Below are 27,529 nucleotides of genomic sequence, written 5' to 3' on the forward strand. Positions count from 1 at the left end.
TCTAAGAAGCTGAAGCAATTTCAGTTTCCCTTATAATTTAGAGTTCTCTTGACTTTCTCTCAGCTTCAGCTGAGGATTCTCTCTGGACGCTGTAAACAGAGCTGGCTCTCTCAGGGGCTCCCATAGAAATGGTGCTAAAGGGAGTTGAGCAATCTTCAGCCAGGAGAACTCTTACTGGTTTTATTCCTTTCTATTCTGGGTAAGATTTCATTTAAAGAAGGGATTCTGCAGCTATTGAAAAAGAAAGAAAACCCACTGTACTATATCTTACAAGACTGTACAATTGATGAATCTCTTGAAAGACTCCAGCATCACAGCCAGGAATGAAGTGAGAAACTGGCAGTCAGCAATCCTGGCTTCTATCCCTAGTTCTTCCATTGATGTGCTATATGAAATAACTTAATTTCTCTATGTTCTTTTGATGTCTTCCCAAATAGAGATAAACATTTACCTTTGGGCCGGGCATGGTGGCTCATGCCTGTAATTCCAGCACTTTGGGAGGTCAAGGTGGGCAGATCACTTGAGCCCAGAAATTGAAGACAAGCCTAGGCAACATGGTGAAACCCTATTTCGACAAAAAATACAAAAATTAGCCAGGCATGGTGGCAAGTGTCTGTCGTCTCAGCTACATGGGAGGCTGAGGTGGGAGGACTGCCTGAGCCTGGAAGGTGGAGGCTGAAGTGAGCTGTGATTGTGCCATTGCACCCCAGCCTGGGCAACAGAATGAGAACCTGTCTCAAAAAAAAACAATTACCTTTAAATGAAAGTTTTAAAATACCTGGACAGAATGAATTGCTCCTCCTCTTTATAATGTTATATTTCTACATATTGTTATATTTCTGTAACTGTATTGCACAGTTAGTTTGTTGGCCTCCTTCACTAGACAGTGAATCCCTTGAGGACTAAGATCCCCACCTTCTTGTATATGTAGCTTCTGGGCCTCGGACTGCCAGGTACACTGTGGATTTCCAAAATGGTGACAGGGTTTTCCTTGAGCACAATTTGTGGCTCTGTTTTCCACAGGTCTTGGTTTGACTAGTGGTTCCTCTCCTTAGGTTCCCTCCTACCCAGGAGACACGAGGCATAGTAATTATTTCGCCATTTTCCAGGACTGGCTTACTAAAGCAGAATTGCATTATGTAATTATATATAATGATAATATGATACTAGAATATTTAGACAATCAAGAAAAAAGACCTTTAACCCTACCCCTCTAACCCAACTATTTTCTTTTTTCCATATTCCCTTTCAATATTATCTACGTAGATATTTATGCTACATAGTTTGTACATTTTTGGTTCACCTAACATCATATAAATAAAAGTTTTCCATATCATACACACTCTTCTTTTAAATCATCAGTGTTAACAGGTACACTTGCTAGCAGATAGATAAAACTATGGTTTAAATAGCCTCCTAATGTGCAGTTTTAAACATCAAGTCTGTAATAGCTAAACCTAGTTTTGCCATTGCTTCAGGAAGTGACAGCTAAAACTAAGACAGAGATGTATCAAAACATGGATGACGAAATGAAGAGAGAGCACTTGGCTGCAGAACAGCGCATGGTCCACAGAATCCAAAGGATTATGATGGAATGCCACAGAGAGAAGGTCGAAGCTGTGGAGAAAGCCAGGGCTGAAGAAAGACACATTGCCCAGGAAGCAATCCAGGCCCAGAAAAGGTATTCCAGAGAACTCATTTACAAATTAGTAACTTTATCAAAATCAACCTGGAGAAACAGATAAGGTTACAGTACATAGGTAGATATTGCCCAGTTTTTGTGTTTTTACATTTTTATTATGGAAAATACCAAACATAGGGAACAATTTATATTGTAGAGTATGTGTGTGGTTTAAAGAAAAATAATAACATAAATACTCAAAAACCTACCACCCAGCTTAAGGGATTGAAAATTGCTGTTTTCTAAAGTTCTCGTGTGTTCTTCCTCAATCATATCTTCTTCCTGTCCCTGCTTGAAAGATAGCTACTCTCTAAATATGGTATTTTTCATTCTGTATCACCAGTTTTAAGAAGCCAAGGACAGGAATCAAGAAACAGTTTCCCATAAACACATCATTAAAATCAATCTTCACATTCTCTAGCCTAGATCATACACTATTGTGTTTGTGTTACTTTTTGGTCTTTTTCTTATTATGCAAGTAATATATGTTGCAAAAGAAGTTGACATTATGGAAATATATAGAGCAAAAATTGCAAGTCCTGATGCATTGCTTCCCCTACACCCTCCCTGCCTCCCAGAGACAGTTATTTTAATCAATAGAGTCTATATCCTTCCATGCCCTTTTGATGTGTTTACAGCCATATGTATGTGCATAATCACAGATCAGATCATACATATATATATTTTAAGAAAACCAAGGTAACTATTTCTATATATGTAATGATTCTTTGCTGGAACAGGACAGCAGTTAGGAGCTCAGGGATTGTCAGGTGCAAGAGAAAAACCATAATTTCCAGATTTTTTTTACCAGGTCATTTACCTGCCCATGATCACTGATTTATAGCAGCAGAGCTGAGACTGAGACCTCCCTATTTGGCCTCCTAGTCTGTGACTGGTCCCTTTTGCTTTGCTGCTTGAGTTAACAAACAGATCCATTTCTATGTAATTAATGGGTAAAATCTTTTTCATTAGAACTCTTTAGAACAGGGACACAGGTAAGATCCTGGAAGAGGTACAGATAAATGAGAATGAGAGCTGCAGCTGTGACAGTTTAACTGGTACCTCTCTTCCTGCATAGACTGCAGGTCATTGTGGAGGTAGAAGAGGAAGATGAGAGGGAATACCAGGAGGGGGTTAGGGAATGAGTCATGGCCCAATGCACTGGAAGGTGGATCCTCTTTTCTTTTCTCTCCTGCCAGCCATCTGCAGGAGCTCTGTCTCACCTGTGGGAGCCTCTGGGTCCCCTCCTCACACACACTTGCGTGAGGGTCTCCTCCCTCTCTTGCTAGATTGTTTTTGCGCCCCCTCCAGCCCTTTCCTCTGTGAGGTTTGATGGAAGGTTTTCGATGTCTGCCTTTTATTGAATCTGTAGACTAGGATTAAGGAACTGCCATGTGTACTGTTAAAATATATCCAGCTAGAATGCCCATTTTATTTATTGATGTTTCCCAAGTGCCTGGAAGAAAGTCTGGCACATGGTAGGCATTCTTGAAATATTTATTGAACAAATGGTTTAAATTTCTTCCAATTAGTCGAAGCCACTCTTCAGCACACCTGATCTTATTTCTAGAAAATACTAGATTCCTCTGTTCTTTAGAGAATTTGCAGAAACTAATATATGGAGAGAGACCACTGTTGAGAATTCTTTGCAGATTTTTTATTTTACTATAAACTTTCATCAAGACTTAAGGATTCAGAACATTTATATATCATGAGAAATTTGTTAACTATACAGAAAACCATTTTGTGGATTGAGGTGATTAGATTCTAAACAGATTGCCCAGGAGACACTGGACTCTTTCTCTTAAAGTTAAAAAAAAAAAAAAGGCCAGGGGCGGTGGTTCACGCCTGTAATCCCAGCATTTTGGGAGGCTAAGGCAGGCGGATCACGAGGTCAGGAGATCGAGACCATCCAGGCTAACAAGGTGAAACGCCGTCTCTGCTAAAAATACAAAAAATTAGCCAGGCATGGTGGCGGGCGCCTGCAGTCTCAGCTACTCGGGAGACTGAGGCAGAAGAATGGCGTGAACCTGGGAGGCGGAGCTTGCAGTGAGCCGAGATCATGCCACTGCACTCCAGCCTGGGCGACAGAGCGAGACTTGTCTCAAAAAAAAAAAAAAAAAAATCTCTGTTTGTAAAGGTTCTAATTGTTTTCTAGCCCAAGGCAAGGCATGAATGAAGTGACCACTCAGGATTTTTTGTGGTCATGGCTGTAATTCCTACTGATAGCTTCCCTTATTCAATTCCCAGCACATGCAAGGCCTTTTGTATACTCCTTGCATCTGGGTGTCCCTTCCTAGGAGATTGTATCATCCTACATATCTTCAGGCAAAGACCCTGGAGGGTTAAGGCCTTAAAGGGAAACTAAGCAAACTGCCAAAGGTCACAGAGGAAAGAGGTGACAGGGCCTGATTTGAACCCTGGCCTTTATGATGCCAAAGCTTATGACCTTCCATTATGTTACCTGCTTTACAGGTAGAGAAGCTATGTGAGTTTTCTAGAGGGTTTGTTCACTTCACCAGAGCTCATCAAGTACCTTCTGTGGATGTGGCACAAATTAAGGGCCCTTCCTCAACATTGTGTAAAATCACTAGAGCATGGCTGCCCCCAACAAGCAAGGCTGGATGGACTGGTACAAATAGCACATAGGTGCTGCAAGAGTTCAAAGTCCTGGAAAGATCAAGCAGTATGGGTGGGGTATGTAGTGAGGTAGGTTTTTTGGAGGAAGTTAGTCGTGGGTTGGGCCATAGAGAGAAGGTAAGAGGTCCCACTTGTGAGAGAGGCAAACGAATGAGAACCGAATGCGCAAAGCCATGGAAGGAGAAAGTATGATGTATAATGAGGCAGAGCCAAGGGGAGGTTCAAGAGTGTTAACAACCCGGGGATAGAAATGCACTGCTGAATGCTGGCATCTGGAGATGTCCCTCACCTGCCTAACTTCTGAAATGCCTGCAGTCTCCTGCCAGACCAGAGAGCCAGGGGTTCCCCATGTCCCAGGTGGAAAATCAGAACATAGGTTACTGGTAAACACAGTGGTTGTACCTGATTGAAATAGTGCTAACAGTCCTATAGTTCTAATGAAAAGTAGATTAATAGCTTATTTACAGACTAACCAGGCAAAGGATCAATTGCTACTATGGATTTTCCGTAGTTTATTTTTTCCCTATTAGTTAAGATTGAGTTGTTAGATATCAGATTATGTTTTTATTTAGTAAGTTGTTTTCATTCTCCAAGAGTCTGTTTTATAAAATATCAGACTGAATCCTATAAATTGGGACACACACTACAACTATTTTGAAAATAGTTACTTTTCTGGCCAGTGCCACCCTGAAATACGGTGTGTATTTCAAAATTACAAGTGTACAGCCTCATAAAGATAGAGATGCCAGAAGAACCTCACTGCTCACAGAAAGCATAGACATTCACTTCACATCAGAATGGGCATTGGGGGTTATGGAACTGGACGTGTCATTCCTTCTGCCAGATGCCAGCCAGTCATCGGTGAGCCTCCTTGATGTCACTGGTTGAGGTGGTTGGTCCAAATGCTGAACACCTCTACTTGTCATGTTCTTCCTAATGTGGATCCAAAAACTCTGGGCCTTACCTTTACCCTTGGCTTCTGGCCCTGCTCCTCCTCTGTGCGTGGTGATCCTTCAAATGTTTGAGGAGAGAGATTATGTCCAAGATTTAATTTGAAGAAGGGAAGGAAAAACCAAAAAGTACTAATACCTAGTTCTTTCACAGTTCTTTCTCATATGATAAGCTTTCTAGGCCCTCTTTCGATAAAAAAATACAGGTAGACTAATTTATGTACATTGAAAAACATTTTACACATATCCCAAGAATTGGCTATTTTCCTATGGCAAATATTTCGCTTATGTTAAGAATCCTTTTTAAGCATGAATTTTTTTTTTTTTTTTTGAGAGAGTCTTGCTTTGTTGCCTAGGCTGGAGTGCAGTGATGCGATTTCTGCTCACTGCAGCCTCCACCTTCCAGGTTCAAGCAATTTTCCTGCCTCAGCCTCCCGGGTAGCTGGGATTGCAGGTACTCACCACCATGCCCAGCTAATTTTTGTGTTTTTAGTAGAGATGGGGCGTCTCCATGTTGGCCAAACTGGTCTTGAACTCCTGACTTCAAGTGATCCACTTGCTTCTGCCTCCCAAAGTGCTGGGATTACAGGTGTGAGCCACCACGCCCAGCCTCATTAATTCTTTTAAGCTTTTGTAATGTTCCAATATAGCTGCTTTAAACTTTAGTGTTATTCAATACAACATGTATTAGAGAGAGCTTCGTCTGTATTACCCACTTATTCATTCATACATTTATTGATTGCCTGTTGTATCCACAACGGGCACCACACTAGGCAGGGGAGATACAAAGATAAATGGGCATTGCAGGTCACACCCTCAACGCACTGCACCCCACCCCACTCTTGGCTTCAATTCCACAACTTCAGGGAACTCATCAGAATGAAAGGATCAAATATTCAAGCACTAAGGCAGGCTGGGAAAAGTGGGGCTAGGCGCAGTGGCTCATGCTTGTAATCCCAGCACTTTGGGAGGCTGAGGTAGGAGGATCACTTGAGTCCAGCCTGGCCAACATGGCAAAACCCTGTCTCTACAAAAAATACAAAAATTAGCTGGGCATGGTCGCACATGCCTGTAGTCTCAGCTATTCCAGAGGCTGAGGTGGGAGGATTGCTTGAGCCCAGGAGGCAGAGTTTGCATGAGCCAAGATGGTGCTGCTGCATTCCAGCCTGGGCAACAGAGTGGGACCCTGTTTAAAACCAAAAAAAAGAAAGAAAAGCTGGAAAGATTTTTTAACTTACCAGATTCTGTTAGCAGTAAGAGATTTTGATATCAGGGAGTCTGAAAGGGACTGTCATTGAGGGTGGGAGCTGACGTCATCCAAGGTATACATTATTGGATCACTTTTACCTGAGCTCAATTCTGGTAGAGCCTTCCAGTTAGCCCATAAATGAAACCTCCCATTTGGGTGAGAGGAAAGTCAGCCCCACCTGGCAGGAAACTCATGCCTGCTTATGTCAGAGGACACAGGGAGCACAGCTTCCTCCTTGGAGATTGGTCCCTGGTCATCACCCTGACAGTCTCATCAACAGCCTGAGGATGTTATCAGACATCAGACTAAATCCTAAGAATGTGTGTCGATGCACACTGCCCACTCTATACACAGCATCACTTCTATTAATGGAACCTCCATTCTCCTGTGACCCAGGTTGAAAATCAGCAAGTTGGTTTTGATTCCTCTTTTTCCCACTTCCCCCATATGCTTGCAGTCACAGATTCTGGCAGCTATGACTTTTTAATATTTCCTAGGCTTAACCCATTCTCTCCCTCTTCCCAACCCTCTCTTTTGTCATTAGTTCAGACCCTCGTCATTGCACCTCAAGGATATTATGAAATGATACAATTGGTCTCTCTAGCTCACCCCACTAAGATTCAGTTCACTCACTGTTACCTGAATAACAAGTCTAAAATGTTATTTTTACTGTGCTACCCTCCTGACGAAAAATGTATAGTGCCCACTCATGAGCTTGAAGCAGGTAATGATTAAGGGCAGGAACTCCCCAGCGTGCTCAGTTGTGTGACATTGAACAACAACTCACTCTTCTCTAAGCCTCCATTTCTCACCTGTTACAAGGGAATAGTCACAGGTTATAAGTAAAAATAGGTCAGGCACGGTGGCTCACACCTGTAATCCCAGCAATTTGGGAGACCAAGGCGGGTGGATCACTTAACGTTAGGAGTTCAAGACCAGCCTGGCCAACATAGTGAAACCCTGCCTCTACTAAAAATACAAAAATTAGCCATGTGTGGTGGTGCACACTTGTAATCCCAGATACTTGGGAGGCTGAGGTAGAAGGATCACTTGAACCTGGGAGGCGGAGGTTGCAGTGAGCCAAGATGGTGCCACTGCACTCCAGCCTGGACAACAGAGCAAGATTCATCTGTAAATAAGTAAATAAAGTATCAGCTTCAATGGGTTATTGTGAAAATTAAATGAGATATCGTGCATGTAAAATGCTTACCACAGTTCCTGCAATACAGTAAGTACTCAATAATCATTACCCCTGTTATTAATATTGGAAATAGCTTAGTTGGTGGGAAAAGGAAGAAGAGAAATAGTATAGTGGCTACGGAGGCTAAAGAAAGATGTGATTTACTTCAAGACTAGGGAAGTCTGTCAGGTTTGAAAGTCAAGTGGAAAGACTCAGAGAAGATGAGAGAATTGCATCTTGGAGGATGGAATTTAGGAGATAGGGCCAGTGGTAAATCTTGGAAAGCCTGTATTAGACTGGGAGGCAGAGGGGGAGGATTTTTATTAACAGCCATACATTTGAGATCTTAAAACCTCAAATCTTTGAGGTTCTGCTCAAACTATGTTAACTGCAGAAATCCACTGGAAATGTATCACAGTGGCTAAGAGCTTTTGCCCTGGTCTCAGACTGCCTGAGTTGTGTTGCAGATTTTGCCTCTTTAACTTATTAAACAAACTTAGTCCAATTACTTAACCTCCCTGAGCCCAGTGTCTTCTTCATAAAAAGAGCACAGTGATGGAACCACACTACAGAATTGTTTTTGAGGATTCATTGAATTAATGTATGCATAGAATGCTCATTAACCTGCTTGGACATGGTAAGAGGTCAACATGGTTGGCTGCTATGAATTTTATATAATACCCTACATTATAGCCAGAAGTATATTAATCATTTAGCAGTGCTTCTGAATATGTGGTCCAGAGACCCTTCAAGGTCCCTGAGACTCTTTAAAGAGGCAGTCCATGACATTAAAACTATTTTCTTTTTTTTTTTCCAAAAATTTTTTAAAATTATTATTATACTTAAAGTTTTAGGGTACATGTGCACAATGTGCAGGTTTGTTACATATGTATACATGTGCCATGCTGGTGTGCTGCACCCATTAACTCATCATTTAGCATTAGGTATATCTCCTAAAGCTATCCCTTCCCGCTCCCCGCACCCCACAACAGTCCCCAGAGTGTGATGTTCCCCTTCCTGTGTCCATGTGTTCTCATTGTTCAATTCCCACCTATGAGTGAGAATATGCAGTGTTTGGTTTTTTGTTCTTGCAATAGTTTACTGAGAATGATGATTTCCAATTTCATCCATGTCCCTACAAAGGACATGAACTCATCCTTTTTTATGGCTGCATAGTATTCCATGGTGTATATCTGCCACATTTTCTTAATCCAATCTATCATTGTTGGACATTTGGGTTGGTTCCAAGTCTTTGCTATTGTGAATAGTGCCGCAATAAACATACGTGTGCATGTGTCTTTATAGCAGCATAACACTAAGACTTTATTTGCCTTTTTCACTCTTAGTCTCCTATGAATATAAAATGGTGTTCTCCAGGGGTTTTGTGATGTGTAATATCACAATAAATTGAAACAGTATGAAAATTCAGCTTTTTACTAATAAGCCAGAGATTAAAGAGTTGTGCAAAAAAAAAAATTAGGCTGGGTGCAGTGGCTCATACCTGTAATCCCAGCACTTTGGGAGGCCAAGGCGGGTGGATCACTTGAGGTCAAGAGTTTGAGATCAGCCTGGCCAACATGGTAAAATCCCATCTCTACTAAAAAATACAAAAATTAGCTGGGTGTAGTGGTGCACACCTGTAATCCCAGCTACTCTGGAGGCTGAGGCATGTGAATCACTTGAACCTGGGAGCTGGAGGTTGCAGTAAGCCAGGGTCAGGCCATTGCACTCTAGCCTGGGTGACGGCAAGACACTGTCTCAAAAAAAAAAGTTAAATTATACCATTCTTCTCATGAAATATTTCATTGTTTGGGAAAATGTTTTTCATAAGAGATTTTTAATATTTTAAAAATGTCTCCCTTTTAGTTTATATAACTGTTAATGTCAATGCCTATAACTCATATAAACAAAAGCTCTTTGGCTTCCTCGATAATTTTGAGACTGTAAAGAGCTCCCGAGACCAAAAAGCTTGAGGTGACTGTCATAGAGTATTGCTCAGATAAAATCAAGATTAAAGCTAAATCTATCCTGTGAGTATAAGGATTTTTCATCTCTGGCTAAAGGTCAGCAGCTGGATTAATACAAAGAAATACTTTCTCTACAGAGTTTGGAACTCTGACCCTTATCTCCTCATTTTTAAGCACAATGCATGTATATTTTCCTGAAAAAGGTGATCTCAGGTTCCTAAAGTTGCCGTTAGATGTTAGACTAGTGGCCTCACCCTAGCCCACAGCAGGGAAGTACATAGGAAGCCTCCCTGCTCTGAAAATGTGTTTTGTTTGATAACAGCTAATGCAATCCAAAAGCTCATCCATATCAGCCTGTCTCAGGCTGGTGGCTCATCTCAACAATTGCTCATTCATCTGCGTTTAAAGATGAAATTATTTTGTTTTTAGTGGCCAATCCATCTAAATTATAAATCCATATTATCTTTTGTAGCAAAGCCGTGGAGGAAATTGTGAATACTGGTGTCACAGTTATTAAGGATGAGAAGACCAGTGTGGCCCGACTGATGAGGGAAAAAGAACATGAAATGAACATCCTCTATGGCATAGCTCAGAGGCAGAGGCAAGAAGAGGTACAGGAAGTGCTTCAAGAAGCAGAGAAAACACATCAGGCCACTCTTGGCAATATGATGGATAAACTGGCTAACACCCAGGGGGAGCTGCTGTCTATAGCAAAACAACTGGGAATCATGACAAATTGGAAAGATTTCCTAGAGGAGGAATTACAGGAAACCAGGATGGCATTTCAAAAATACATCAATTATACCTTTCCTAAGCTTTCACCAGGACATGCAGATTTTATTCTGCCAGAAAGAAAGAAAACACCTTCTAATCTTGTTATTAAGGAGAACAAAACAACTCTTGATTAGAAGTCTTCAGTTGGAATTTCACTACAAAAGACATCATTCCAGACTAAATAAATGTACTCAAAAACCATGTATTGATTCCCCAGCCTTGTGCAGGGTACTATTGGGCTATAAGAATTTTCATGGAAAACCAAAATATTAAAAAGCACATTCCAGATTATATTGAGCCAAGTCTGAGAAGAAAAAATAGTGAGAGGGAGCAAACTGATTAAGACGGGAAAGGTTTCTTGGATGAAGCCTAAACACACTTCTGTATCTGTCTTTATTCATTTCTACATCAGACATATAATTAATTATTTCAGCATTTATTGCCATAGAAAACAAGTAAAGGAAAGTGTTCTTAGGTTGTTCCTGTTTTGGGCAGGTGTGCTAAGTTCCAGTAGAGAGATTATCATTTGGTGAATGCAGTAGCATTGTGAATTTAAAAAAGCAATTTCTCTCAAATTCAGTAGGATAAAATTTAAATTCTGGGACTCCCATATAAAGTAATTCAGGAAGGACTTGCTACCCACACAACAGGCAGGTTCAGTCACTTGGTGGGTGTCAACTCAATGATCACAACCAAAGAAGATTTAGCAAGGGGATTTTATTACTTATAAGGAGTAAGGAGAACACCAGGGATAGTCCCCAAAGCAGTGTCTGCCTGAGCTGGGGGCTGGGTCGGGTTTTATAAACATAGGGTAATGAGGCATGATCTGATTGGGTCTTGCAATGAGGGGATGTCAGGAGGCATGATCTAACTGGATCCTGCCATGGGGTGATGCCAAAGCTCAATCCAGTTGGATTCTGGATCCTGCCATGCAGTGTCCACTTCTTAATTCAGTTCCCACTCCTGAGTCAGAGCAATCACGTTCCCTCTGTGGTTGAACACTTGGTCCATCTGGGCATGCTCAGATTACATGACCTGAGGGTCCATGGCAACTGAAAAACACTGTACTACTTTGTTACGTGAAAGTTGGGCCACATGGGTCTGGTATGGCTACAGACTCACCTATATTTGCCAGTTGTAAAAGAAAAAAAGATGGGAGATATTTCTCAAATCCACCTCTCTCAGAACTCAGAGGCTAGGGTTTTTAAAGGATAATTTGGCAGGCAGGGGGCTGGGGAATGGGTGCTACTGATTGGTTGGAGATGAAATCACAGGAGTGTTGGAACTATCTTCGCATGCCGAGTCAGCTTCTGGGTGGGAGTTACAGGACCAGTTGATTTATTTCCTTGGGATGAGTCATGGGTCCAAGTAGTGTCAGTTCATCAGGATGCAAACATCTGAAAAATATCTCAAAGAACAATCTTAGGTTTTACAATAGTGATGTTATCTGTAGGGACAATTGGGAAAGTTACAACTCTTGTGACCTCTGGCTACATGACTCCTGAGTAGTAAGCAAGCTAGGGAACATGGCTGGTTATCACTGAACTATGCATAGGTCTTAGCAGAATTCAGGCTCCTCCCATAATTCTAACCTTTTGGCCTTTCATTCATTTTACAAAGGTGGTTTTAGTCCCTGAACTAGGAGGAGGGTAGTTTTGGGAAGGGGCTGTTATCTTCTTTGCTTTAATGTTAAACAATAAATTCCTCCCATGGTTAGCTGGCCTGCACTCAGGAATGAGCAAGGGCAATAAGCTTGTGAGGTTAGAAGCAAGATGGAGTCTGCTATGTTAGATTTCTCTCACTGTCATAAGTTTTGCAAAAGTGGTTTCAGAACCCTAATCCTTCCAGCAAACATGGGCAGGGAGCCAAGAATGATGGGGAGCAGAACTGGACGCCCTTCTCTGAACATACTGGATGTACTCTCCTGATGTCAAGCCCCACGGGTGAATGTGTGGAGGGGTACACTCTGTAGCTCCCTCCCACCATCCTAATGTCAGGAAGGACAGATTTGCCCTCAGGGTTCTGGAGAGAGACTAATTGCCTGTGGCAAGATGAGAATAGCAAAGTCAAGTGAAAATTGAAAGTGAGTTATGTTTTTGAAATCTCATTGGGACCCTCATGCCTGGTTTTCTACTGAAACTTGACTGAGACAGAGATTAAGTCAGACTATTTTTTAAAAGATTCCCCGAGTGAACCAATTTTTAGCATAATTTGAGAAGAGAACAGTAACTCTCCGGATACTGTTTCCTTTGAGTACAATACCTAGAGAGGCCTTTATAGATCTTAGATACTATGTCCCATATAAATTATTAAAGTTGTAAGCATTTTAGAGAGTTACTTTAAAGAGAACTTAAGTCCATTTTTCTTAGTTGTCTTAGATGCTACCTGTACAGTAAGAATGCATGCAGTTCACATGGTTTCTGGTAATTAGGAAGCTGTGTTAACTCCTGGAGGCCATCTGGGAAGGCCTCTAAGACTGAGGACTCTAAGAAATTATTGCAGTTTAATTTTCTGGAATTTATGCTACCAAGACATGAACTTTTTGGAGTAAAGGAACTTGTGCACTACGAAACAGATGTATAGCATCACTCGGACAGATGGAGAAGCCTCCATCCTAGTCACAAAGCACAAGGAGTTGGGCAGTTTAGTAATCACTGGACTTTTATGTTACCAAGAAGTCACTCTGATGGTTTCTTTCTCCAACTCTGATTTCATCTGATTTATTTAAAGCTTGTGTGTTTTAGGCCAGGCATGGTGGCTCACGCCTGTAATCCCAGTGCTTTAGGAGGCTGAGGTGGGCAGATCGCTTGAGCCCAGGAGTTCAAGACTAGCCTGGGCAACATGGTGAAACCTCATCTTTACAAAAAGTACAAAAACTAGCTGAGTGTGGTGGTGTGCACCTGTAGTCCCAGCTACTCAAGAGGCTGAGGTGGGAAGATTGATTGAGCCTGGGAGGTTGAGGCTGCGGTGAGCCATGATCCTGCCACTGCACTCCAGCTTGGACAACTGTATTAGTCTGTTTTCACACTGCTGATAAAGACATACCAAAGAGTGGGTAATTTATAAAGAAAAAGAGGTTTCATGTACTCACAGTTCCACGTGGCTGGGGAGGCCTTACAATCATAGCAGAAGGCAAAAGGCACATCTTATATGGCAGCAGATAAGAGAGAATTGGGAACCAAGTAAAAGGGGTTTCCCTTATAAAACGATCAGATCTCATGAGACTTATTCACTACCACGAGAACAGTATAGGGGAAACCGCCCCCATGGTTCAATTATCTCCCACCAAGTTCCTCCCACAATATGTGGGAATTATGGGAGCTACAATTCAAGATGAGACTTGGGTGGGGACACAGCCAAACCATATCATTCTGCCCCTGGCCCCTCCCAAATGTCATGTCCTCACATTTCAAAACCAATCATGCCTTCCCAACAGTCCCCCAAAGTCTTATTTCAGCATTAACTCAAAAGTCCACAGTCCAAAGTCTCATCTGAGACAAGGCAAGTCCGTTCTGCCTATGAGCCCATAAAATCAGAAGCAAGTTAGTTAATTCCTAGATACAGTGGGGGTACAGGCATTGGGTAAATACAGCCATTCCAAATGGGAGAAATTGGCCAAAATAAAGGGGCCTTAGGCTCCATGCAAGTCCATAATCCAGCAGGGCAGTCAAATCTTAAAGCTCCAAAATCATCTTTGACTCCATGTCTCACATCCAGGTCACACTGATATAAGAGGTGAGCTCCCATGGCCTTCGGCAGTTCAGCCCCTGTGGCTTTGCAGGGTATAGCCCCCCTCCTGGCTGCTTTCATAGGCTGATGTTGAGTGTCTGCAGCTTTTCCAGGTTCACAGTGCAAGCTGTCTGTGGATTTACCATTCTGGGGTCTGGAGGATGTGGCCCTCTTCTCACAGCTCCACTGGGCAGTGCCCCAGTGGGGACTCTGTGTATGGGGGCTTCAACTCCACATTTCCCTTCTGCTCTGCCCTAGCAGAGGTTCTCCATGAGGGCCCTGCCCCTGCAGCAAACTTCTGCCTGGACATCCAGGCGTTTCCATACATCCTCTGAAATCTAGGTGAAGGTTCCCAAACCTCAATTCTTGATTTCTGTGTACCTGCAGACTCAACACCATGTGAAACCTGCCAGGGCTTGGGGCTTGCATCCTCTGAAGCCATGCCCTAAGGTATACCTTGGCGCCTTTTAGCCATGGCTGGAGTGGCTGGGAAGCAGGGCACCAAGGCCCTAGGCTGCACAAAGCAGGGGGATCCCTGGGCCCAGACCATAAAATCATTTATTCCTCCTAGAACTCCGGGCCTGTGATGGGAGGGGCTCCACAAAGATCTCTGGAGACATGCCCTGCAGGCATTTTCCCCATTGTCTTGGAGATTAACATTTGATTCCTTGTTATTTATGCAAATTTCTGCAGCAGGCTTGAATTTCTTCTCAGAAAATGGGTTTTCTTTTCTATCTCATTGTCAGGCTGCAAATTTTCCAGGCTTTTATGCTGTATTTCCCTTTTAAAACTGAATGCTTTTAACAGCACCCAAGTCACCTCTTTAATGCTTTGCTGCTTAGAAATTCCACCAGATACCCTAAATCATCTCCCTCAAGTTCAAAGTTCCACAGATCTCTAGGGCAGGGGCACAATGCCACCAGTCTCTTTGCTAAAACATAGTTTTACTCCAGTTCCCAACAAGTTCCTTATCTCTATTTGAGACCATCTCACCCTGGATTTCATTGTCCATATCATTATCAGCATTTTGATTAAAGCCATTCAACAACTGTCTAGGAAGTTCCAAACATTCCCACATTTTCCTATCTTCCTCTGAGCCCTCCAAACTGTTCCAACCTCTGCCTGTTCCCCAGTTCCAAAGTTGCTTCCATATTTTTGGGTATCTTTACAGCAGTACCCCAGTACCTAGTACCAATATACTGTATTAGTCCATTTTCATGCTGTTGATAAAGACTTACCTGAGATGATAATTTATAAAGAAAAAGAGATTTAATTGACTCACAGTTCCACCTAGCTGGGAGACCTCACAATCATGGTGGAAGGTGAAAGGCAAAAAGCACATCTTACATGGCAGCAGACAAGAGAGAATTGAGAACCAAGTAAAAGGGGTTTCCCTTATAAAACCCTCAGATCTTGTGAGACTTATTCACTACCATGAGAATAGTATGGGGGAAACGGCCCCCATGATTCAATTATCCCTCCCACAACATGTGGGAATTAATGGGAACTACAATTCAAGATGAGATTTGGGTGGGGACACAGCCAAACCACACCAGCAACAGAATGAGACGCTGTCTCAAAAAAATAAAAATAAAGCTTGCATATTTTAGCTTTAGGGGCCTTATTTCCACTGACATCATGTAGACACTATTTGGCAAAAATTAGGTTCATTTACAGATTGAGGATTTAGACACTCTGCTACTTCTAATAAAATTTTATTTGTGCTTGGCTGGGATCACTTAGAAAAGGAAGGAAAAAAAAGCACTGCCATTTGTTGTCTGCTAATAGTAAGCTAGACAGCATGTGAATGCTCCACCTGCATTATTCAACCTCTGCATCACAGCCACCAAATAAAGGCATTCAGGCACTTGAGGGTAGTATTCTGCCTGGTTCCATTTTCTGCCACTCTGTTTGAAAATTGCAGAACCAACTATTTCCAACTGAGTTTAAATTGCAGGATTGAAAATTATTCTTTTTTCTCTAGTTAGTTCTAAATAGAAACACTTTTATATTGAGTTGAATAAAGTTAAAAGTATCCCTTAATATAGAGCAACTGCATGTTAGGTCTTAAATTTTACATTCTTAGGGATAAAAAAGGGAACAATATAGCTCCTATTTGTTGAATGCTTCACATCAGGCACTGGCTTTATACACATTGTCTGCAATTCTGTCAACAATCCTCAGAGGTAAGAATTAATTATTCTCACTTTATACAGGAGGAAATTAAAGTTTATCAAGATTAACTTACCTAGGGTCACACAGCTGGAAAATGATGGATACCATCCCCAAATATCCTACTGTACTTCTAGCTCTATATTATTCTGTATATATTGTAAAAGCTAACATGTATTCTGTACTTACATGGACAAAGCACTCTAGGTATTTATCATATACTATATTAACTCATTTAATCCTTGCAACAACTGTATGGCATGAGTACAATTATAACCCCCGTTGAACAGACAAAGAAACTAAGGAACAAAGAGGCTAAATGTTTTTCCCTAAGCTCAGTAAGCTGGGAAGTAGCAAAGTCAGAATTCAAGCCCATCTGTCTGCCTTACTCTTAACCATATGTGATATTTCTTATTTACCTTAGGAACTTTCCATCTTACCTACTTTTTGGACTTTAAGACCACAAAGGACTTCCTCTGCTGAGGACCGAAACTGAACCCCAAGGCCAGACAGTATTCTTGATATACCACTGTATGCTGCACAGGTATACCTCATCCCCTCACCCCAACTCAGTGTCCCCAAGTGGTGCTATTTGTATCATTTGTCTATTTTAAAGACTATTATTTAGTTACATAATAGAATTAGGTAATTCTATACATGTCATTCTTAATTAAATTATAGTTTTTAATTTTATGTTGCAGCTTTTAATTAGATGTATGAGATATTAATTATTGATTTTGTTTATTCAACATGCATCAAGAAGCAAACTACCATATGTCAGGTGAAGATGCTTGTGTTCATGGTACATAAAATAAGGAGTAGCCCTTACAGTTAGAGAACTCAGTGAAGTGGATAGAAAGACAGTGAACACACTTGTTATGAGTATTAGTCTGTTCTCACACTGCTAATAAAGACATACCTGAGACTGGGTAATTTATAAAGGAAAGAGGTTTACTGGACTCACAGTTCCACATGGCTGAGGAGGCCTCACAATCATAGTGGAAGGCAAAGGAGAAGCAAAGGCATGTCTTTACATGATGGCAGAAAAAAGGGCATGTGCAGGGGAACTCTCCTTCATAAAACTATCAGATCTTATGAGACTTATTCACTATCATAAGAACAGCATGGGAAAAATCTGCCCCCACGATTCAGTTACCTACCACTGGGTCCCTCCTACGACCATGTGGGGATTTTTACAGTTCAAGGTGATATTTGGGTGGGAACACAGAGCCAAACCATATCATTATGTTTGAGGGCTGGAGAAAAAACAATAATGGACATGTAGCACCACTTAATAATTGATATTATACTATACTGGTGGGTGTCAACACTTAGAATCAGTGGCCTTCTAGCCTAACTGATATTCTTGCTTAGTGCTAAGTCCTCTCCACATTAGTGAAGGAATGGCTTGATTGAAAATTTGATTTCAGCATACAAAGTGTATTCTACAGTGTCAAAGACAAATTTTCCTAGTTCTCACATGTTTGTTCTTCTCAAGATTTCAGATGGTCAGGATAATGGTTGTTTCCTCTATTGGTTCAGGACAATAGGTTTGTACCTGACAAAATACTGTCTCTGGGTTCTTTGGAGTGCAAAGACAACTCCAGACTCTTTGGGAAGGGCCTTGGGAGATATAAATAAAAAAATCCTAAAGTTGTGGTCACCAGTTCCAGGGATCTCAAGAGGGTCAAGGTCTACCCAGAAATTTGACATTTTAGTGAGGCACGGTGGCTCATGCCTGTAATTCCAGCACTTTGGGAGGCCGAGGCAGGCAGATCACAAGGTCAGGAGATTGGGACCATCCTGGCTAACACAGTAAAAACCCGTCTCTACTAAAAACACAAAAAGTTAGCCAGGCGTGGTGGTGGGCACCTGTAGTCCCAGCTACTCAGGAGGCTGAGGCAGGAGAATGGCATGAACCCAGGAGGCAGAGCTTGCAGTGAGCCGAGATCGTGCCACTGCACTCCAGCCTGGGCGACAGAGTGAGTCTCCGTCTCAAAAAAAAAAAAAAAAGAAATTTGACATTTTGTTTTGCATTTTTATCCCTTGATTTCTGGATAATTAAAAAATAATTTAGTATCCTTTAATTACAAATAAATGAAAGAAATAAAAAAGGTGATCATTGAAATAATTAACTGAAATAAAAGATATCCTTTTATATTAATATGGTTTTGTAGGCCCATGGGATCAGTTAACAAAAGGCAATTATTTGCATACCATCCTCATGTTCACCTACAAAGTCATTTTCTATTGCTTGTCATATAATCTAGAAGTCATATTTCTAGTATGATTTTACTCAAGAGAAATTAAAACATATGTCCATACAAGGACTTGTATACAAATGTTCATAGCAGCCTTATTTATAATTGTCCCAAATTGGAAACAGCCCAGATGTTCATCAGTTGGTGAATAAATTGTGGCACGCCCATGGAATGGAATATTACTCAACAATGAAAAAGAATAACAGGCCGAGTCTGGAGGATTGCTTGTGGCCAGGAGTTATGACCAGCCTTGGCAATAGAGTGAGACCCTATCTCTACTAAAAAAAATAATTTCTACAAATTAGCCAGATATGGTGGTGCATGCCTGTAGTCCTAGCTACTTGGGAGGCTGAGGCAGGAGAATTGCTTGAGCCCAGGAGTTTGAGGCTGCAGTAAGAGCTATGATTGTGCCACTGCACTGCAACCTGGGCAACAGAGCAAGACCCTGTCTCTTTTTTAAAAGTCAATAACATACATGTGACAACATCATAAACCTCAAAAGCATTATGTAAATTAAAAAATTCATCCTCAAAAAACTACTACCATATAACTCAATTTATATAAAAATTTAAAAGATGCAAAACTCTCATGACAGAAAGGAGATCAATGAGTGGTTGCCAAGAGTCAGAGAGTATGGGAGAGAAGCCGACTGTGAAGGGGCATGGGAATCTTCTGGGATGACGGAAATGTTCTATATTATGACTTCAGTGATGATTACACTACTGTATACTTTTGAGATGCATCTAATTGTGTACTCAATATTGGTGAATTTTATGTCTATTAAACCTAATAAAGCTGATTTCAAAAAATCATTCATAGGCTGGAAGTGCTGGCTCACACCTGTAATCCCAGCACTTTGGGAGGCTGAGGTGGGTGGATCACCTGAGGTCAGGAGTTCAAGACCAGCCTGGCCAACATGGTGAAACCCCGTCTTTACTAAAAATACAAAAGTTAGCCGGGTGTGGTGGTACATGCTTGTAATATCAGCTACTCTGGAGACTGGGGTGGGAGAATAGCTTGAAACTGGGAAGTGGAGGTTACAGTGAGCCAAGATCGTGCCATTGCACTCCAGCCTGGGTGACGAGTGAAACTCCATCTCAAAAGGAAAAAAAATTCATAATTGCACCATACAGGAAGAAATCCTTCATACACTCCCATTTTAGCTCTTCATTTCTGCATAGTAGCAGTATAGTGGCCTGGGATTGGGCTGCTTACATGTGAATCTTGGTCTACCAGTTGGTAAGTGGCTGGCTTTCAACAAATTGCTTATTAAGCCTCAGGTTTCTTCACTTACAAAATGAGAATAATAATTGCACCTGGTCCACAGGGTCATGACATGGATTCAATAGAAAGCTCAGCAGTGTACCTGACTTAACAGTTGTTCACACTAAGATTTTTAAACTTTACAATGGTAAAAAGGCAATATGCATTCCATAGAACTCATACAACCATTTTGTTCTTCACTTTCAGTAAAATATTCAATAAATATTCAATAAACTAATTCAAAAAATTACTTTATTACAAAATAGGCTTTGTGTTAGAAGATTTTGCCCAACTGCAGGCTAATGGAAGTGTTCTGAGCACATTCAAGGTAGGCTAGGCTGAGCTGTGATGTTCAGTGGATTAGGTATTAAATGCATTTTTAACTTACAATAATTTCAACTTATAATGAATTTATCGGGACTTGATCCCACCATAAGTCAAGGAGCATCTGTACACCAACTGTTGGTTATTATTTTTCATCCCCACAAGACAGATATAGTTCTGCATTTCTCATGCAGATTCTACAGGCCTTTATTCTAATTTTTAATGTGCCAATTTTATCATATTTGGTTTCTTCAGTCTTTAATATATTCATGTAGATGTCTGTGAATTATAGTCTATCTATGCTTGTAGGCTTTAAAATATATTTAGTCAATGGTGGGTAGAAATTTTATTTTAGCTTAAAAATTAATCTTATAAAATGCCTGCTGACATTTCATGTAAGAATTCTTTTACTCAATTCATGTTTTTCTCTTCTTCCCTGTGGAGTATATTTATTGACTACAGATGGAAGCACATTGCTAAGGAATGGAAAGCTGCAAGATAGAACATGCCCTTCACCTGCGTGGTTGCATAGAAACCAGTCGTTTGTCCAAATCTTAAAGAACTCAAGTGGAAAGCATACTTTAAAATGTAAAGGTTAGAATCACAAACTACAGTTTGAATTGAAATGACTGAAAGATTGTTTCAAGAATATAAGAATTCTATCTAAAAGAAGTGAATGAAAGGTATATTCTGGTAAGTCCTTTATAATTACGATTTTGAACAAACTGCTTTAAATTATGCTATAGCATGAACTGAGAAGGAAAAAAGTGAATAGAAGGATATCAGGATTGCTGAAGCACAGAACCCAGAACAACAGTCCAAACCAATGATGGAGGTGAAACTAAGATAGCAGCCACAACCAGAAGTTGATTCAGAAAGAATTAATTCGGGCTGGGTTGTGGTCATTTATACCTGTAATCCCAGCACTTTGGGAGGCTAAGGCAGCTGGATTGCCTGAGCCTAGGAGTTTGAGACCAGCCTGAGCAACATGACAAAACCCTGATTCTACCAAAAATAAAAAAAAACTAGCCTGTGCTGGCAAGCGCCTGTAGTCCCAGCTACTGGGGAGGCTGAGGTGGGAGGATGGCTTGAGTTCAGGCAGGGGAGGTTGCAGTGAGCTGAGGTCCTGCCACTGAACTCCAGTTTGGGGGACAGAGCGAGACACTGTCTCAAGAAAGAAAGGAAGAATTGGCTGGGCATGGTGGCTCACACCTGTAATCCCAGCACTTTGGGAGGCCAATGCAGGTGGATTGCTTGAGGACAGGAGTTCAAGACCAGCCTGGCCAACATGGCGAAACCCCATCTCTACTAAAAATACAAAACTTAGCTGGGCATGGTGGCCCGGGCCTGTAATCCCTGCTACTTGGGAGGCTGAGACAGGCAAATCACTTGAACCCAGGATGTGGAGGTTGCAGTGAGCCGAGACTGCCACTGCATTCCAGCCTGGGAGAAAGAAAAAAAGAAAGAAAGGGAGGGAGGGAAGGAGTCAGGAAGGAAGGAAGGGATTGATTCAGAGACAAAACAGAAATAGACCTTGTTTCTCGTGATTAAAATATGCTAAAAGCAATAGCTAAGATTGCAGCTGAAGAGTATGAATATAATAGTAGCCCACAAAATACCACAGCACTGTGGTTGTTGCTGTCGTTGGTCTTAGTCTTTGTCTCTATCTTGGTTTTGGTATAGATATTATTGTTTGCAAGGTACTAAACTAGCTCATTATAAATTTCAGGTTAAAAAACAAGCAGCAAGGATATCTGGAGACATTCTGACAGTAAATGCAATGATAGAGCACTAGCCTTTTCACTATAGACCAATAGAAATGGAAGCAGTAGTTGTGGGGCATGAATATACAGACACAAGAATCAGTGGCACAGAATAGAATTTCCAGAAACAGATACCAATGCACTTATGCATTTGTTAATTTAGTATATGACAAAGATCGCTGCTGTGGTTTGTATGTGTCCCTCAGATTTCGTGTGTTGGCAACTTAATCCCCAATGTGATAGCATTGAAGGGTGAGGCCTTTAAGAGGAGATTGGGGCTGGGCACGGTGACTCACATTTGTAATACCAGAACTTTGAGAGGCTGAGGCAGGTGGATCACTTGAGGTCAGGAGTTTGATATCAGCCTGGCCAACATAGAGAAACCCCGTCTCTACTAAAAATACAAAAATTAACTGGGCATGGTGACCACACCTGTAATCCCAGCTACTTGGGAGGCTGAGGCAGGAGAATCGCTTGAACTGAGGAGGTGGAGGTTGCAGTGAGCTGAGATCGCCCCACTGCACTCCAGTCTGGGTGACAGAATGACACTCCATCTCAAAAAAAAAAAAAAAAAAGGACAGGAAGAATGATCTGAGCTAGCATACTCAGCACATTCAGCCCACTTCCTATTGTGAAGCCCTGTACCACCTGGGATCTGTAGAGAACCCCCCCACCACCCGCAAGAAGGCTCTCACCTGCTGTGGCCCCTCAACCTTGGACTTCTCAGCCTCCCAAACTGTAAGACATAAATTCCTTTCCTTTATAAATTACCCAGTTTCAGGTATTCTGTTATAAGCAACAGAAAACAAACTAATATAATGGCATTTCAAAGTAGTGGAAAAAAACATGACATTCAGTTAATGGTTTGAAGGCAACTGGAGAGTTATTGAGGTGAAATATTATTGAATCCTCTCTCATAATACATCAAAATATATTCCAAGTAGATCAAAGTTTACAAGTAAAAATAAAACTGCAAAAGTATGAAAAGAAGTCATGTAAGAATTTTTACATAAATCAGATTGAGGAAGACCTTCTATTTTTAACACAAAACCCAGGGGTGAAACAGTATTAATAAAAAATTGATGACTTCAACTTCATAAAAATTTGTTTAAAGCTTCTAGGTCAAAAATCATAGGCTTCGGTGGAATATTGCTGTAAAAGAAATTTTTTAAAAACAGAAAAAAGAAAGAAAAGCTACAGGCAAGGTCAAAAGATAAACCACAAACCTGAGAAAAATATTTGCGTCTCCTATCATAGACAAAGGACTTATTTCTTGACTATATAAGGAACTCTTAAGCATCAATAAGAAATAGATTAACAACACTATAGGAAAGTAGATTAAAATTTTACATAGAAAATATAAAAATAACTAAACATCATTGAAATATAGGAAAGATTTTTCAATCACTCAAAATAAATGCAAATTAAAACTACACTGAGAAGACTTTTTAAAATCTATGAAACTGGCAAAAATAATAAAATTATAAAACTGTGTTGGTGTAAGTATGGAATTCAATTTGGCAATATCTTTGGCATATATATATCTTTTGCCCCAGAAATTCCACTTCCAGGAATTTATCCTACAGATATTCTTGTACATGCAGAATAACATATGGACTAGATTGTCATTATGGTATTATCTGTCAAAAAAAAAAGGACCAAACAATCTAAATATAACTGGTTACATAAATTATGATACAGCTTTCCAGTGGAATAATAAGCTTCTATTAAAAAAAGAGAATGGGCTGGGTACAATGGCTCATGCCTATGATCCCAGCACTTTGGAAGGCTGGGAGGATTGCTTGAGCCCAGGACTTTGAGAAGACCAGCCTGACTAACATAGGGATATCCTGTCTCTACAAAAAAAAAAAAAAGAAAGAAAAAAAAGTATGTGTACTATGGTTTGGATGTGGTTTGTCCCCTTCAACATTCATATTGAAATTTGATCCCCAGGCCGGGCACGGTGGCTCAGATCCGTAGCCCTAACACTTTGGGAGGCCGAGGCAGGCGGATCACTTGAGCTCAGGTGTTTGAGAACAGCCTGGGCAACATGGCGAAACCCCATCTCTACAAAAAAATACAAAAATTAGCTGGGGTGGTGGCACATGCCTGTAGTCCCATCTACTTGGGAGGCTGAGTTGGGAGGATGGCTTAAGCCTGGAAGACGGAGGTTGCAGGCAGCCAAGATCATGCCAGTGCACTTCCAGCAGAGCCAGACCTTGAAAAGAGAGAGAGAGAGATAGAGAAAGAGAGAGAGAGAGAAAGAAAGAAAGGAAAGAAAGAAAGAGAGAGAAAGAGAAAGAAAAAATTTGATCCCCAGTGTGAGGGTGTTGAGGGGCAGGGACTAGTAGGAGGTATTTGGGTCATGGGGAAGGACTCCCAAAAATAGATTAATACCCTCCCATGGGAATGAGTGAGCTCTTCCTCTCCCGGGAATTGATTAATACCAGAGACAGCAGGTTGTTACAAGTCTGGCTTCCTCAGTTTGGTTTCTGTCTTCTGCTTCCTCTCTCACCATGCGATCTCTTTGCCCATGCCCACTCTTCTTCCACTTTCTGCCACAAGTTGAAGCAGCACGAGGCCCTCACCAGATGCAGCTGCCCAATCTTGAACTTTCCAGCTACCACAATTGTAAGCCAAAGGAACCTCTTTTTTAAAATAAATTACCCAGCCTCAGGTAGTCTGTTATAGCAGCACTAAATAGACGAAGACAATGTGCTAATAAGAAATTTCCAAGATTTTCAAGATACCTCATGTGAATAAATATATCATTAAGTGAAAACAAGACACAAAACAATATGCAGAGTATAATTTATTTATTCACATATCCAACAAATACTTTTGAGCATCTGCTATGTGTCAAGCATCACACTAGACACTTGGGATAAATCTATAAGTAAAGTAGTCAAAGGTCTCAACCATAGTGGAGCTTACACTTTGTTAAGGGAGACGGTCAATAAACAACAAACATGCACAATATATAGTATATTGGAAACTGGTAAGTTCTATGATTAAAAGAAAAAGTAGAGCAGGCCATGGGAGATCCAGGGGCTGCCTGTGGGGAAAAGACACTATTAAATATTGTGGTCGGCCGGGTGTGGTGGCTCACGCCTGTAATGCCAGCACTTTGGGAGGCCAAGGCAGGCAGATCATAAGGTAAAGAGATCGAGACCATCCTGGCCAACATGGTGAAACCCCGTCTCTACTAAAAATACAAAAATTAGCTGGGCATGGTGGCATGCGCCTGTAGTCCCAGCTACTCGGGAGGCTGAGGCAGGTGAATCACTTGAACCCGGGAGGCGGATGTTGCAGTGAGCTGAGATTGCCCCACTGCACTCCAGCCTGGTGACAGGGCAAGATTCCGTTTCAAAAAAAAAAAAAAAAAAAGTGTGGTCAGGTTGGGCCTCAGAAGGCAAGATTTGAACAAAGACTTGAAGGAGATGAGAGAGTTAGCCAAAAGAGGATCTGGGAGAAGAGAGTTGCAGGCAGAGAGAGCTAGAAAAGGTCCTAAGGCAAGAGTGTGTCTGGTGAATGCAGGGAACAGAAGAGGCCAGCAAAGCAGAGCAGAGTGAGCCAGAAAGAGAGCATGAAGGTAAGGAAGATAAAGCAGGCAGATCAATGCAGGGCCTACAGGCAGGACTTCATCAGTGCAGGACTTTGAAGTGTATTCTGAGTAAAAGCAAACAATTATAGGGTTTTGCTTGTTTTGTTTGTTTGTTTGTTTTTGAGACAGAGTTTCGCTCTGTCACCTCACCAGGCTGGAGTGCAGTGGTGCCATCTTGGCTTACTGCAACCTCCGCCTCTCGGGCTCAAGCGATTCTCGTGCCTCAGCCTCCCGAGTAGCTGGGACTACAGGCACACACCACCACACCAGGCTAATTTTTTGTATTTTTAGTAGAGACAGGGTTTTGCCATGTTGGCTGGGCTGGTCTTAAACTCCCAGGCTCAAGCGATCCACCAACCTCGGCCTCCCAAAGTGCTGGGATTACAGGCGTGAGCCACTGTGCCCGGCCTACTTTTTGTTTTTGAAGCAGGGTCTTGCCCTGCCGCCCAGGCTGGTGTGCAGTGGTGCGATCTCGGCTCACTGCAACTTCCACCTCCCAGGCTTAAGGCATCCTCCCACCTAAGCAGGGACTATAGGCAGGCGCCATCATGCCCGGCTAATTTTTGTATTTTTTGTAGAGACGGTTTCGCCATGTTGCCCAGGCTGGTCTCTAACTCCTGGGCTCAAGCGTTCCACCTGCCTCGGCCTCCCAAAGTGCTAGGATTACAGGTGTGAGCCACTGCACTGGGCCTATCGTAGGGTTTTGAGAGGAGTGGCATTTATGACTTACAATTTAAAAGGATCTCTCTGCTTGGTGGAGAACAGACTGTGAGAGACAAGGTGGAAGTAGAGAGTGTGCTGAGGCAGTGGTCCCTGTGAGAGATGCTGGTGGCCAGGACTAGGTGACAGGAGAGGAGGTGGTGAGCAGTGGTCAGATTCTGGAAATGTTTCAAAGTCATCAACAGACTTTCCTGACAGACTAGATGTTAGCGTGAAAGAAAGACAGGAGTCAAGGGCGCCTGAACAACCCGAAGGCCGGGGTTGCTATCAACTGAATGCGCAAGCTACAGGTGGAGCTTATTTGAAATATGTTTGTTTCAAATAAAATTTGAAATATTTATTAGACATCCAAATGATTGTCTAATCAACGTCATCCGTAGATGGTATTTAGAGCCGTGAATATGACGTGTATTTACTATTTGAAAAACAAATTTGTATATTTGTTTATGTATATATATTAATGTGCGTATATATAATATATATAAAATATATGTATAGGTATATGTATATATAATGCCTCTTTTCTAAACATAGGCACAAAAACTGGTCACTTTGGTTACCTCTCAGAGAACTGAGTGGCTGGAGATTGAGGGTTAAATGGAGTCTTATTTTTCATGGCATATCAATTTAAACCTTTTAATTTTGAACCATATGAACATATGATAGTTTAAAATTAAAATAACATTTAAAAAATAATAAAAATTACAAGCCACATTATAAAGCTGCCACAAAGCTGTGGCTTAATGGTTTTTTATTATTAATTTTTCAGAAAATGCTAAGTAAAGATAAATTAATTTTACTAATTCCAAAGGTATTCACTGAATACCTACCACATATAAGATACTGAATTTTTTTTTTTAAATGGAGTCTCGCTCTATCACCCAGGCTGGAGTACAAAGGCACGATCTTGGCTCACTGCAACTTCAACCCCCCGGGTTCAAGCGATTCTCCTGCCTCAGACTCCCAAGTAGCTGGGATTATAAGCGCGTGCCACCACACCCGGCTAATTTTTGTATTTTTAGTAGAGACGGGGTTTCACCATGTTGGCCAGGGTGGTCTCGAACTCCTGACCTCAGGTGATCTGCCCACCTCAGCCTCCCAATGTGCTGGTATTACAGGCGTGAGCCACTGCACCCACCTGTACTGAAATTTTTAAAAAACCTACACGATGTCTCTTCTTCAACATGATAATGTGTTGAATCTGAATGTAAATCTAAATCGGCCTTTTAGAACTAATTAGTTGCAAAAGTTA

At 41.4% G+C, this 27,529-nt stretch overlaps 2 protein-coding genes across 4 annotated transcripts in view; both read left to right on the plus strand.

The window, feature by feature from the left end:
• C5H6orf163 (chromosome 5 C6orf163 homolog) overlaps positions 1 to 10,732 on the plus strand; it is a 21,510-nt gene extending 10,778 nt beyond the window's left edge. For all 3 annotated transcript variants that reach the window (XM_063604952.1, XM_003822851.6, XM_034962498.3), the window contains 2 exons: positions 1,479 to 1,681; positions 10,140 to 10,732. In XM_063604952.1, the coding sequence (XP_063461022.1) occupies positions 1,479 to 1,681; positions 10,140 to 10,575 (639 nt within the window). In that variant the 3' untranslated portion in view covers positions 10,576 to 10,732. The remainder of the gene's footprint in view (positions 1 to 1,478; positions 1,682 to 10,139) is intronic.
• Positions 10,733 to 16,766: 6,034 nt separating this feature from the next.
• Positions 16,767 to 27,529, plus strand: part of CFAP206 (cilia and flagella associated protein 206) — a 91,355-nt gene continuing 80,592 nt past the window's right edge. The window contains exons 1-2 of the mRNA XM_034962495.3: positions 16,767 to 16,886; positions 20,635 to 20,883. The gene's annotated coding sequence lies outside the window, so the exon portion shown is untranslated. The remainder of the gene's footprint in view (positions 16,887 to 20,634; positions 20,884 to 27,529) is intronic.

Source organism: Pan paniscus, chromosome 5 (genome assembly GCF_029289425.2).
Source record: "Pan paniscus chromosome 5, NHGRI_mPanPan1-v2.0_pri, whole genome shotgun sequence".
In the NCBI taxonomy this organism is placed as follows: domain Eukaryota; kingdom Metazoa; phylum Chordata; class Mammalia; order Primates; family Hominidae; genus Pan; species Pan paniscus.